Raw genomic sequence first — 15,272 nt, 5'->3', positions numbered from 1 at the left:
TGTTGGTGGGTTCCATTTTGTGATAGGGTGCTGTATGGCCTTCCATTGCTGCTGCCTCCACCGCCACCCTGCGCCATGTGTCTCTGTCGTCTGCTCACGCTGCTGACGGCTTCCGCTTTTTAACCGAGGCCTGTGTTTGGCTTCCGAATACTGCTGCATCCACCGCCACCCTGCGCCATGTGTCTCTGTCGTCTGCTCACGCTGCTGACGGCTTCCGCTTTTTAACCTAGGCCTGTGTATGGCCTTCAATTGAAGCTGCTTCCGCTCCGCCACTCTGCCATTGGACTCTTGATAGTCGTCTCCCCACGCTGCTGCTGGGGGGACTTTTTAACATAGGCCTCTGTATGGCCTTCAATTTTTGCTGCTTACGCTCCGCCACTCTGCCATGGGCCCCTGTACCGCCTCCTCATGCTGCTGCCAGGCCCGTAATCTGCCATGGGCCCCCGTACCGACTCCTCATGCTGCTGCCAGGCCGTAATCTGTCATGGGCCCCTGTACCGCCTCCTCATGCTGCTGCCAGGCCCGTAATCTGCCATGGGCCCCCTTACCGACTCCTCATGCTGCTGCCAGGCCCGTAATCTGCCATGGGCCCCCGTACCAACTCCTCATGCTGCTGCCAGGCCCGTAATCTGTCATGGGCCCCTGTACCGCCTCCTCATGCTGCTGCCAGGTCCAGAGTGTGTCATGGGTCCCTGTACGGCCTCCCATTGCTGCTGTCTCCATCGCCACACTCTGCCATGTGCCACTTTCAGGTCTCCTCACACTGCTGGTGGGTTCCATTTTGTCATAGGGTGCTGTATGGCCTCCCATTGCTGCTGCCTCCACCGCCACACTGTGGCTCCACACTCTGGTTTTGGCCCCGTGGCTGCCCAAATGAGTGAAGTGTGCGGTGATTCTAAGATCGACGGCACTCATCTGCATGTCATACTGACTGACAGTATTATTTCTCTTCCCCAGCAGACTCCAAGGGCATTTAAATTAAAGGTACAGTGTTCTGCACTAATATAAAGGCTATCTGAAGCCTAGAAACACCCTTTTTATAAGTTAAATTCGCAGCGAATATATTCGGCACGAAGCGAATTTAATCGGCGAATTCGGCGAATCAGCCGAACCGAATTTTTGAATAATTCGCTCATCTCTAGTGATAATAGATATGTTAGAACAGATAGTTCTTATTCAGATTATCTTTTTTTTTTTAAGATTTTAACCAATTCTTTCTAGACCTCTAGGTCTCATTCTCATTCTGAATAATGTGCCAAGAGTGAAGAGATACTTGAGAAACATAATGAACTATAACAGATGACTGCCCCAAGAATGTAACTACGGTATCTATGGTAAGTATAGACACGTTAAGATTGTTCTTTTTTTGTCTGCCATGTTTTAATCAACTCCTTCTACACCTCGTTAAGAATTCTGTCAGTTTGATGAACAATGAACATAAGCCACCTCACACTCCTGCACATGATTTTCGGTTGATGGAACTCATCACTATGAAAAAAATTGCTTTTTTTCCTTTGTACATTTTTGTATTTTAATACTTTTTAGAGTGGCATGACCCCCTAGGCTTTATTCGACATAAAAGTGTGGTGTGAGATCCATTAATGTAGGAAACTGCCATGCATATTATTGCTTGAGAACAAAGGGAAGCAACATAAATGGATGCAGCTAAATTAAATTATATACAATGAAAGAATCCAGGATTAGTTGCATGTAATTTATTTTTCCACATTGGAGAAAGCATGGTAAGGGCATAATACAATTTATATAGCAGTGGTTCTTTAGAAAGCTGCAGGACAGATAAGTTATTCTCAGAAGTAGAACTATAATCTGAAATTGCTTTAAATTCAAACTCAACTTTTTTCATTTCATTTAACTATTTTAGGATCATCGTTTGGTTCTGAGCCTTAAAGTTTATATATGCCCAGACTATAGGTACATATTTGTATGTAAAACGGCTTTTAAACAAGCCCTTGCTCAGTTTAGTAGCTGCAGGTACTGTGAAGTAGCTCACCCTCTAAGGTTACAACAAGTGCCTTCTGCCAGCAAAAAAGGGGAGAGGAGCTGTCTGATTTTAGCTCCTCTCCCGTGAACTTTATGGATTAATTTCCCCACAATGCCTAAAGCAACAGAGGTTTGTAAGGACTTGTTTTAAAATACATTTAATATTCATTCCTCGGATTGTGCGGGACTGTCCTGCATTTTCAATTCAGAAGATGTGTTTTGCTAAGTCCATGTTCAACTGAAAATTTGTTCAATATAAGTATTTTTAAAAATATAATTCTCATTACTTTCTGAACACACCTCAGATGTGGCCAGATTTGCATATGAATGAGCTTCACCTGTTCATTTATATGCAAATCCTGCAACTGGCTCATTTATATGCAAAGCAGAGGTGTCCTTGTCCTTGGCTCCAGTCACATTACACAGCAGAGGGGAGGGCTTTCTGCTGTCTCTGCATCTCTTCATTGCATCTTGTGAGTGAACTTAAGGGAGGGGGAAGGATCTGTACTGGTGGAGAGGTAGTGGGTCTGTACTGCAGGGGAGTTTTGTACTGGTGGGCAGGGATGGGGGTCTGTAATGGTGAAGAGGTATGGAGTCAGTACTTAAGGAGGGGGTTTCTACTGGTGCCAGCAAGCTCAAGCGGGAGCATGACACCAGTTTCTCTGATAGAGCAAAGAAATACAGTGGCATTACATCCCTGACAACAGTTTTCTGACTGTACAGTGGAAGAACAGCACACTAATCAAGCATCAACTCTGCTTCCTCTTCCATTCAACACATGTGCATTCAGCAGTGTCTGATTGGTTAGTAGTGCTGGTCACCTCTCTCTCACTGCTGCTGTGCAATGGATAACAGATAATGGTATCCAGACAGATTCAGATACAGATTTAAGACAGATTCAGCCTAGTTGTACTGTATGGAAAAATACATAGTACTAGTCAAACTGGATTATGTGAAATCCAATCAGGCCAAGCTGCTTCAAGATTCCGATTTTACCAACACCATTATAAAAAAGACAGGACATTCATGTTTTAGCATGTTTTACTTTTGAATACATTTACATTAAGTTGTACTTGAGAGACATTGACATCTTCCAGAACTACACAGGTCGCCTATTTTGCTTTTATACTATATAGTTTTACACATTTTGCTTTATGTTTTCCTAAAGTTGAGAAATATTGACAAAGATAATCAATAAAAAACATGAGTATGTATAGAAGTAATAAAGAGTAAACTCACTGTTTAAGAAGCCTTGAACGAGTTCTATGATTGTCTGTCCTCTATAATTATATACAAATAGATTGTAATTTATACAAAGAACATATCGAGTCAATATCAGATTAAATTGGTGGGAATTGATAAAAATTATATCATGACTGACTTTTGTGTCAGGGCTACAAATGGTGTCCTAAGGTGAAATGTTAGTGGTCCAAGGTTATAAAAGTCAAACAAATCCTGTCATTGTCATAAGAAGGGTCAGGGTTTATTTTGGAAGGGATGGGGTGTAGTGTCATGTGTGTGTATTGACCCAGATTAGTGGACATGGGTGTGGAAGAGAGCACAGGCTCTCTTGTGATATTTTTGATGTTCTGAGCAGCATTGCTTGTTGATTAAGGCCCTGTTGAGTGAAATTGTAGGTCATAAATCCACACACTTTTATACATCTGCCCTAGAATTAATTTCACCCACCCTCCTGTCTATCAATCCACCCAGTCATCTACCCATCAATCCACCCCCGAACACACCTCCCTATCCAGTCAGCCATATACACATCAAGCCACCCATTTCCCCACCAATCCACCCCTCTATCTATTCACTCACCTATCCATCCACCCATCTATCCACCCACCTGCCCATCCATCTACCCACCCACTTATTCATCTATCCATCCACTCATTCATGTCAAGCTGCAATGCATAAATTACTGTTTTAGGCACAGGACTTACATTTTCCAGGGGCTCATAACTGTCTTCCAGGAACCTGTATAAATAACAACATACAGAAGGCAAATATTAATGCTTTATGACATTAACTGCAAACATTAATTACGACAACAGAACCGATTTGTCAGACCCTCTAAGTTGAGCACCTGAAACTAGGCCACAGCTAGTATACTGTATATAGAATGAAGTCTTAACCTAAACCTCTAATCTTTCTACTTTCAGAAAATTTCAAAGCCTCAGGATCAACAAAATATCTAAAGACTTTCAGCAGGAGGTCAGCAGAGTCAGCCTCCTTCAACTCATTTACAGGTCATCACTTCCATCACTCAGCAATGGCAGGATAGAATTAACAACAAATGCATTGAGTTCAAAAAGCGATTACTTGGATCCTGTTGTTTTCCTGAGCTGTGTGTATGTATGCCCTCTTAGCTGGAGTTTTCCACCTTAGGAAATCCCAGAGCACCTGCCAGTCAAACAAGTACAACCTTTTATGTCTCTCTGCCATGTCACCCATTGTGGTACTAGCTGCATTACAGAGAGACTCGGATATCTCTTTTCTGACCAGTTGGTCGCCACCTGATCCCTAAATGGGTCCTCTTTTCCGCAGGCCCCCTAAGCAGCAATTAGTACCTACTACCCCAGATCAACAATTTTACAAGAATAGGATGACAGGGAATGGACACCAGATTGCACACATCATCACCTAATTTAATAAAAGACAGACATTTCATTGAAAATTAAAGCTTGATAGCATACCGCAGGCTATAGCTTCCAAGGAATGGCTTTGAAATCTCAGCTCATCTGCGGAACCTTCAGAAGAAGAGGAGAATGCAGCTGGAAGAAGCTATCAATGGTAAAAAGGAACAAGGAATGCCAAGCAATGCGCTGCCCCGATGGTAAGGATAAAGAGAGGGGACAGGCAGGTGACAGCCTGGGGCTCATTATACCTCCGTTTATACGGGGCTGTTAAATCTAGAGCAGCTCACTTTGAATGAGAAAAATATTTGTTTTGGAGTAGTTTATACTCCAGTAGCCCAGTATCGGTACTAAGCTCCTAGGAGGGGGGACACTTGACTTTTATTGAATGTTACTACCAAAAAAAAATGATTGGTGGACTTTCCGAAAATGTGTCCTGTACTTTCCTCACCACATGCCATTCTATGCAAGATATGGGCCTTTCTAGGGCAGTCAGTCTTTAAGGAGTTGCCTAGAAGAGCACATATCCTTCAGTATCCAGGCCAGGGTCCAACCCTTACTAGAACAATAGTTTAAAAATTGGCGGTCCAACTTTTCCTAACATAACATAAAAAACCTCACAGAGGTTTTTTAATCCCTCACCACTCTTTCCAAAACATAAAAAGAATGGATGTCAGATACACATCAAGCCAATACCTACAGTATTTATTTTAATTATACTTACTTTACTTATGAGTTTGTTCCCAATCCAATATATGGAGTAAAAATGATATTGACAAGGGTTTGGGAAAACCATAGCACTGCTAAAGTTGAATTAGCAGTTGCAGCAACCTTTTTCTTTCTTTTGTTTTTTTGGCTTTAGATACAATTTAACGTATAAAAATGCTGCATGTCGAATTTTTTAAAACACACTAATCTGCAATACATAAATATGAACTAGAATGTAGGAAAATTAAGTGTGGATGAGAGGTCATGGCAAACAGATTATGCTGTAACACCAAAAGAATAAAAGAAGCCTTCTCGCAGCGATGACCTCAATGCAGGTCAACAATAACTGTTGAAACTTTGCCTTCAACTGATCGATAAACCTCAACTGAGAACAATAATAAAATATAAGTTTTCTTAGCGTGCCAAGCACTTATAAAATACCATTGTACTGACAATAGCACGTACTCTTGGAAACATTGTATTGGTACTTGGAGGGAAGGTTAAAACTGTTATGAAGTTATAGAAAACAATCCTATTTTCATTGCCAAAAAGATGCAGTGCCTATTAACCCCTCCAATGTCAGGGGCTGTGTGTAGGGCATCTACAATAAAATAAATATGTACATGTGCTCTTGGTAGATTCATCATTAGGCACAGTAGGCATGTTCTTACAGTTGGCAGAGGGACATCTTTTCCCTATGTGGTTATCAGGCATGTATTTTTTCCTGATCATCAAGAGGGATAATCATCTCATATAAGCTTTACATGTTGTCATGTTGTCAGCTAAGGATCGGTAAATTAAAATTATATTCTGTGTAATAGAGGTGATCCTAGCTGGTTAGTATTGTTTTGTGAGTTGGATAGTGGCTTGTGTGACCTTAATTCTGTCTGTTCCATACAAAATCTTAGGGGAAAAACATTGAAGCGCCTCTAAGTGTAGCCATAATACAAATTTATTATTACAAACAATTACAATTGGCAACTCACATTTAGTGGGCAGAATAAAACATATCATAATTTGTCACCAGGAGGTCACCACAATCACCGTTCGTGTTGCCATTACCACTTGTCTAAAGCTGGCTGGAAGAGATGGAAAGTCGAGACTGTGGGCTGGCGAGCTCGTGGACTGCAGAGCTGGGCGTAGTGGCATCTTGCAACACAAATCCACACAATTGATTGGGGATAATGCAGCTTTCTATCCAATCAGTTTAGACCTCCTAAGCCTAAGAAAATATTTTATTCTCTTAAATATATATTAAAAAGCTATTATCCATTTTCATTTACATTTACTCCCATTTCACAATTTCATAAATTCCTATTAAGCTAGGTATTATGGGAATATCCTATTAACTATTTATTATACCAATTTTAATTATATATTATATTAATTGCATTTAACATATATGTTTTTGTTAAATATGCTGTTTGGGCTGAGACTTGTAGTCTGGTAGCAATTTGAATATCTATTTTCATTTATTACTACTAAATGTATTTTGTTTTTTTTTAAATATACTGTATGTACTTGCATCAATCATACTGAAACATAGAGAACATTTACTATTGTAACTATGAGCATGCTCCAATTAGAATATATATAGAGGGCTGCATTATCTCCGATCCTTTGCTTGACAAAGGAGCACGCCTGTCATTCCACTCACAGTGCGCATGCTCGGAAACGCGTTGCAAGACACCCAGTGTGACGGGAGTCACTTTTGGGAGGGGGGCCCATGGAACACATCCCACTTTAGAGAGGTGGGGAGACCCCTGTCTCAGCTCCCCATATCCCTCTTATGTGTAAGTCACCCTGTGCCTTTTAGGGGTACAGGGTGGAATGTCCTGCTATTGTGTAGATATGTATAGGTGGGGTGTGGGGGGTTGTTCATTGTTCACCGCCATGCGGCTGCATCCCATTGTTCTATTGTGTGTCTGGCTTGGGAGCAAACTATTATGGGATATACAGTATGTGTTTGTGCATTGGTTTGGTGGGGGGTGATTCTGGCAGCCCTTCCCCCTGATGGGACTGCCTGCTGATTTGTTTCCTGTTACTGAGTGTGTATTTCCCCGCCCTGTGTATATAGCTTGTATCTATGTTAAAATCAAGCAGTCTATCTCCAGTAATCCTTCAAGTCTGGTGCTGTCTCCTATTGTATGGTCCGCGGTGGTGTCCATGGATCTGTGTTCGGACAGGGAAGTGGGAGTCTAACGGAAATACCCTAGTGCAGTCGGGGTCCGATTCCGTTACACCTGGTGATGCCACTATGCCCAGCACTGCGAACCATGAGCACTCCAGCCCTCAGTCTCGGTTTTAATTTCTTCTAGCCAGCTTTCTGCGTCCAGACGAGTGCTAATGACAATACAAATGGTGCTTGCGGTACCTCCCGGTGACGTATTATGATATGCTTTGGTCTGCCCACTAAATGTAAGCAATTGTTTTTAAAAATAAATTTGTATTATGTCTTCTCTTAGAGGTGCTTTAGTGTTTTCCCCCTTGTTTCTGCATGTACTGGAGATGGCTTCTGCTCCCCACAAGAGGATTATCCTAAGTGCATGGACATTTGCATTGAATAACTCTCACCTATGGATGGGCATTGTTCATAATAACTGAGACTATTACTATTTGCTCTTATAACTCTGTCACTCTCTCTTGTGGCTTTTTCACTGTTATTGCCATACAAAATCTATACCGCTGCAATTATCACACACATCAGGCCAAGAGTTCCAGCACAACTGCCTCTGAATGAGAGTTAAATTGCTTGTGAGCTTGTCTGGACCAGGAGGTTTCTTGTTTTTTTGCGTGAACCAAATTTATGCCAGCAAAAACAGCAGCACCAAGGACTGGTAGCAAAAACAGAGGAGAAGGATTTAAAAAAATATCTTGTTACTGCTGTCTGAGTATCAGAAGAGGCCTCTTGGAATCAGTTCCTGTTCAGTGGTATGAAACACGATAGTTTGAAGGAAAAAATATATTAGAAAGTACAATTTAGTGCATCACAATACAGATAGAGAATGCTAACAGAGTCTTTACAAACCTCTCTACAATGATGTGGCATTCCCCTGGGTCTGGACTCACAAACATTTCATTTGTGGTGTTAGTATGAAATACTATGTCCTAAAATAAATACAGACGTCTGATCTCTTATCCTCTAATTACTTATGTATTTTTGTATCTGCTTATCACACTATTTACTGTATCATTTCTGTATATAATTATTCCTTATTGTACATCACCTGTACACTTCTGTGAACTTGGACATGTGACTTTTGTCAGTCTGAGGGGACTTCTTATTGCTCTTCGCAGGAGCCTTGTAATAACGGTATTTTGAGAGAAAAGAACTTGTGGAATTTTTCAGTAATCTTGGCTTGAAGGGCTTCTTGACACTTGTAAAACTGGCAGCATGTTTATCTAGAAGATCTCCGCCATATGTCTGTTTCTGAGGATCATTATAAGGTTTTTTCTTTGGAAGGCTTTGACTTCTGCTGGTCATCACATTACTATAGTGGTGGGTCCCCTTTTCATTCCACTGCAGGATGTCTTTTACAGTAAGAACTGGTGATGGTTCCATCCATAAATTGAAAAAAGGGCTCATTGAAGACATTTGAAATTCTCCGTCACCATGCTGTAGCTGTAAAATATTCAAATGGTAGATTCAAAAGGTGTAGCAGCTTCAAAGTCCATCCATTGTTGGTCATTAATGGAAAAATAACAACCATCTGCATAGTTATTTAGCTTAAAAAGAGACAAATATCAAATGTCAACCAATTTTTCTAAGGATGGGACACTGACTAACCTAAACATCAATATGTGCCCATCTTTGAATCCCAGAGAGGTTTAGATCTGTAGATTTGTAATTGCTCATACACTATATTGCTAAAAGTATTGGGACACCCCTCCAAATCATTATATTCAACATATAAAATCAAACACCTAGGCATGCATACTGCTTCTACAAACATTTGTGAAAGAATGGGTCGCTCTCAGGAGCTCAGTGAATTCAAGCATGGTACCATAATAGGTTGCCACCTGTGCAATTAGTCCATCCGTGAAATTTCCTGGCTACTATATTCCACGGTGAACTGTTAGTGGTATTATGACAAAGTGGAAGTAACTGGGAACAACAGCAACTCAGCCACAAAGTGGTAGGCCACATAAAATGACAGAACGGGGTCAGCGCATGCTGAAGTCGCCAAATGTCTGCAGAGTCAATTGCAAACGACTTACAAACTTCATGTGGCCTTCAGATTAGCACAACAGTGTGTAAAGAGCATCATGGAATGGGTTTCCATGGCCAAGCAGCTGCATCCAAGCCTTACATCACCAAGTGCAATGCAAAGCATCGGATGCAGTGGTGTAAAGCATGCCGCCACTGGACTCTAGAGCAGTGGAGACATGTTCTCTGGAGTGACAAATCATGCTTCTCTGTCTGGCAATCTGATGGACATGTCTGGGTTTGGCTGTTGCCAGGAGAACGGTACTAAATTGTGCCAAATGTAAAGTTTGGTGGAGGGGGGATTATGGTGTGGGGTTGTTTTTCAGGGGTTGGGCTTGGCCCCTTAGTTCCAGTGAAGGGAATACTTATGGCGTTAGCATAGTAAGACATTTTGGACAATTTCATGCTCCCAACTTTGTGGGAACAGTTTGGGGATGGCCCCTTCCTGTTCCAACATGATTGTGCACCAGTGCACAAAGCAAGGTCCATAATGACCGAGCGAGTTTGGGGTGGAGGAACTTGACTGGCCTGAACAGTCCTGACCTCAACCTGACAGAATACCTTTGGGATGAATTAGAGAAGAGACTGCGAGCCAGGTCTTCTTGTCTGACATCAGTGCCTGACCTCACAAATGCGCTTCTGGAAGAATAGTAAAACATTTCCATAAATGCACTCCCAAACCTTGTGGACAGGGTGGTCCAACTCAATATTGAACCCTACAGACTAAGACTGGGATGCCATTAAAGTTCATGTGTGTGTAAAGGCAGGCGTCCCAATACTTTTGGCAATATAGTGTATGTAGCTGGAAGAGTGCAATAGCTCTGGTTAGGCTTGCTTAGCTTATAGGTGAATAAGAGCACCACACCAAAGTACAGTTGCAAGAAAAAGTATGTGAACCTTTGGGATTACGTGGAGTTTTGCATGAATTGGGCATAAAATGTGCTCTGAACGTCATCTAAGTCACAACAATAGAAGAACACAGTCTGCTGAACATAATACCACACAAACATTAGATGTTGCCATGGTTTAATTGCACATAACATGTAAACATTCACAGTGCAGGGAGGAAAAAGTATGTGAACCTTTGGACTTAATAACTGCTTGACCCTCCTTTGGCAGCTATAACCTCAACCAAACGTTTCCTGTAGTTGCAGATCAGACCTGCACAACGATCTGGAGTAATTTTGGACCACTCCTCTTCACAAAACTGTTTCAGTGTAGCAATATTCTTGGGATGTCTGGTGTGAATCGCTCTCTTAAGGTCATGCCACAGCATTTCAATTGGGTTGAGGTCAGGACTCTGACTGGGCCACTCCAGAAGGCGTATTCTGTGCTGTTGCAGCCATTGTTTTGTTGAATTACTTGTATGCTTTGGGCCATTGTCCTGTTGCATCACCCATCCTCTGCGGAGCTTCAGTTGGTGGACAGATGGTCGTACATTTTCCTGCAAAATGATAAACTCCGGAATTCATTTTCCCATCAATGACAACAATCCGTCCAGGCCCTGAGGCAGCAAAGCAGCCCCAAACCATGATGCTCCCTCCGCCATGTTTTACAGTGGGGATGAGGTTTTGATGTTGGTGTGCTGTGCCTTTTTTTCTCCACACATAGTGTTGTGTGTTCTTCCCAAACAACTCAATCTTGGTTTCATCTGTCCACAGTATATTTTGCCAGTAGTGCTGTGGAACATCCAGTTGCTCTTTTACAAACTTCAAACGTGCTGGAATATTCTTTTTGGACAGCAATGGCTTCCTCCGTGGTGTCCTCCCATGTACTCCATTCTTGTTTAATGTTTTCCTTATTGTAGATGTGTCAACAAAAATGTTAGCATGTGCCAGAGATTTCTGTAGGTCTTTAGCTGACACTCTGGGATTCTTCTTTACCTCATGCAGCATTCTGTGCTGTGCTCTTGCAGTCATTTTTACAGGACAACCACGCCTAGGGAGAGTAGCAACAGAGCTAAACTTTCTCCATTTGTAGACAGTCTGTCTTACCGTGGACACGTGAACATCAAGGCTTTTGGAGATACTTTTGTAACCCTTTCCAGCTTCATGCAAGTCAACAATTCTTGAAGTAGGTCTTCTGAGAGCTCTTTTCTGCGAGGCATGGTTCACATCAGACAGTGCTTCTTGAAACCAGTAAACCCAAAACAGGTGTGTGTTTTTTAAGGGCAGGACAGCTGTCAGCAACACATCCAATATCATCACACTGATTGGAGTCAAGGTTGGCTCACTCCTGGCTCCAATTAGCTCTGGGAGAAGTCTAGTGAAGCTAGGGCCTCACATACTTTTTCCTCCCTGCACTGTGAATGTTTACATGTTATGTGCAATTAAACCATGGCAACATCAAATGTTTGTGTAGTATTATGTTCAGCAGACTGTGTTCTTCTATTGTTGTGACTTAGATGACGTTCAGAGCACATTTTATGCCCAATTCATGCAAAACTCCACGTAATCCCAAGGGGTTCACATACTTTTTCTTGCAACTGTATCTATGTCTGAAAGTATTTTTTTTCAGGCTGTACCCCCTTCATCAGGGCTACAATTCTGTATAATATGAATGGATAGCCCTCTAAATCTTCATCTACCAATGAAACTTTCCATCAGTTGTTCACAGATATTTGTCTTTTGGACTAGGTTAATCTGTTTGAGTCTTGTTCATTCATGTTACACAGTATTCTAAGCCTTGATGAAGGTGGTACAGCCTGGTCTCTGAAACATGGTGGCTTGTTATTTTACTTGAAATACTTTTGGACTCTAGATCCCTTAATGTGGTGCCCTTATTCACCTATATTTTCTCATCTCCGAGTCCTTTCATTGAAGACAACCAGTTGGTAAAGGTACATCTTAGTAAAAAAATCAAGCACTGAAATGCATGGAGGGGATTCCATCTAATTACCCAAGGATTCCATTCAATTCAGTGTAGCAGCCATCCTGCTGCTGGACCTTTATTGGCAGAAGTGTTCTGGGAACACCATCTTGTGAGATTTGTGAACACATACTATATAGACTGGTGTTCTTTCCTCCAAGACATACAGACATATTCGGTTAGTGCAAATAGCAAGGTGCAAAGTGAAGTACTCATAATGACTAGACCAGAATCCATCTTTTCCAGGACTGACTTTAGCCAAACTAAATTCTGATGGGTTACTGCATTTTGTACTTATTGATTTGCTCCTTGTGCTACCCATTGAATACATAAATAATAAATGTAGTAAGTAACATATCTACTGTACATAGCCAGAGACTGCAGCCCCACCAGGAGCTCTGTATGTATCTTGCTAAATATGGTTGAATTTGAAATCTATAAAACTCAGGTCAAGGTAAAAACAATCGTCTTTCGGCTTTAGCCTACCACTTACAGTATATGCTGAACATCTCTATATTCCATCCTGGCATTCAGTTTTTACATCTGCTTATGATATCTAAATCTCTAGAGTTGCTGGTGTCCTCATTTTGTAAAGACCTTAAATCTGAGTTGTTCCCCCATGTTAGTGTAGTGGTACCCCCTAAGGAGCCGCTGGATTTTGGGTCCCCCAATTTCCTGCACAGCCAGGCAACATGCATTTTCAGCAAACACGTGTAGTCAAGAATCTAGTCCATGGACTTGTTTTTGGTGTTTTATTTAGGGGAAAACAACTTGGATAGGGATTAAGGGTTATGGGATGCCAAACTTGACTTGAAAGAACAGTTTGAGGACAAACTTCCTGCATTTATGTACAGGAAAAATGGATTCTGGACATGAAAACAGCCGGAGTGGTATCAGTCCCTTTAAGGATCAGTAGCAATGTTACTTTAAGGAGCACCAGGTGTGATCTTGTGCGAGCTCTCACAAAGTCCCAATACTTGGTCAGAAAGTACCAGCCCACATGGCTGCTTTTGATAAGTGTCCCAGAGCAAGGGATTAGGTTAGCTGTGACACTGTCTCTGTGAAAGCATGCTAGATATTGCATCTGGCAGTCTTCTCCCTTATAGGCCCCGGGGGGGTGTAGAGGTATTCACGTTGCCCCCTGTATCCCGTTGCTTTGAGCAAGACTGCTTGTTCAGGCCTTTTAGCTGTGCTATTCTTTCAGGGTGCCTCTTGGATAGGACCTGTAATGAAGTTCCCTCTTTCTAGGCTTCTTTTCCTTCCTTCCGCCTCAGCTCCAGCCTGGAAGCAGAGCCTCCCTTCACCAGGGTCCCCTCCCAGGTCTCACAGTCCTCAGCACTCCATCTTTCACCCAATCACAAGACTCACCTGCTGGCTAGGCTCATTCATTTTTATAGGCCCATTTCACCACACTGGCAGGCCACCTGCCTGGGATTTGTCAGACTCCCATAAATATGCCAATTACAGCATCATGGCTTCTGCCCACTAGCTTCTAGAATCTTCTGGAAACTCCAGAAATGGGAGTACCAGAGGCCTGACCGGTAGAGCCCTCCAGTCTGACATAAAGTAAACCCAAATAAATTCCCCAGATTCACCACACTCCTGTGTGCCATAAAATTTCACTCACTCTAACTGCACTCTAGAGGGTGCTACATTAACAATGCCCCCCCCCCCCCCCCCGAGACCACAGCTGTCTCATCTGGTACACACTGGTGTATGAAAAGGAGGTTTCCCAGTACAGAGTCATGTAACTAGGCACTACAACCCTCCTCCCAGAATCAGTATAAGAAAGGCTGAAATTGAGTTATAAAAAACACCCATTAAGCCTTTTTTTTAAAGTTTTAGATTAAGTTTTAGCTATTGGGTTCTGTAAACAATAAGATTTCTTTCAACAGAGCAGCTAAGAACAGTCAAGAAACATGCAAAAATAAGCATAGAGCACCATCTGCATCCTGTCTTTTTTTTAGCCCTGACCATAATAAATAAAGCAGAAAACAAAAATACAAATTCACAATGCATTGCTGTTAAAGGTCAACTGAATGTTTTGCTTTGGATAACTTTGAATAGCACCAACTGTCCAGTGGTCAATGTTTTTAAATTCTGTATTTAAGCTTTTATTAAAATATAAAATAAGACAAAAACAAGAAAGATTAGGCACAAAGTCTATGCAACCCAAAGATGGTAAGACAAATACAAAATAAGGCATCAAATACCAGACAGTGTCTATACAGTGGATGTGGATATAAGCATCGGTGTCATCTCCAGCCAGACAACATTTCACTGAAAGAGATAGACAGATGCTGGTTCATCTAACACATACTGTAACTGAGCCCCACATGCCTTATGGCATTGCTAAACTGAGAGATACCATGCAGAAAAAAAAGTAAGGAGCGGAGGCCAGGGAATGGTGAAGTAAGAAATGGAAGAGGAGCGAGCGATAGGGCTGATCAGAATTGTACTCCAAGATCTCCAGGTGAAAGCCAGCTAAAGGCTGCTATCGACTACGTAAGCCTTACCAAAGTTGCTACAGCCTATCAATTATGAGGTAAGTTCAACAGAAAGGGTCCATCTGCAGATCAAAAAGTAGATTCCTGTGTTTATTATGTAGCGAGGTCAGCTGGGTGACCAGAAGAGAAGATATAATCAGTGCAATAAAACCAGATTTTGTGAAATTGTTCCTGCTTGTAGTTGAAGGAGGCAATTATGTCTTCCATCATTTAGATCTTCTTAATTTTGCATACCCATATACTTGTAGGGGGTGGTATAGGCTGCTTCCAATATAGGGGAGTGCATGCTTTAGCTGCATTAAGTAGATGGATTGTAAGAAATTGAAGCGATTGGTTGACAGG

General features: G+C 41.9%; 1 protein-coding gene across 1 annotated transcript in view; it reads right to left on the bottom strand.

Annotated features, from left to right (window-relative positions):
- LOC149456567 (spermatogenesis-associated protein 7 homolog) overlaps positions 1-15,272 on the bottom strand; it is a 215,475-nt gene that overhangs the window by 62,617 nt on the left and 137,586 nt on the right. Inside the window, exons 5-7 of the mRNA XM_089684816.1 lie at positions 8,576-8,970; positions 3,948-3,981; positions 3,241-3,281 (exon numbers count right to left, since the gene is read on the bottom strand). Coding sequence (XP_089540942.1) covers positions 3,241-3,281; positions 3,948-3,981; positions 8,576-8,970 — 470 coding nt within the window. The remainder of the gene's footprint in view (positions 1-3,240; positions 3,282-3,947; positions 3,982-8,575; positions 8,971-15,272) is intronic.

This window comes from Staurois parvus, unplaced genomic scaffold (assembly GCF_062004578.1).
Source record: "Staurois parvus isolate SC_StPar_1 unplaced genomic scaffold, SC_StPar_1.0 ptg000357l, whole genome shotgun sequence".
Classification (NCBI taxonomy): domain Eukaryota; kingdom Metazoa; phylum Chordata; class Amphibia; order Anura; family Ranidae; genus Staurois; species Staurois parvus.
The sequence above is the reverse complement of the archived record's forward strand: the minus strand, read 5'-3'. Positions and strand labels throughout refer to the sequence as shown.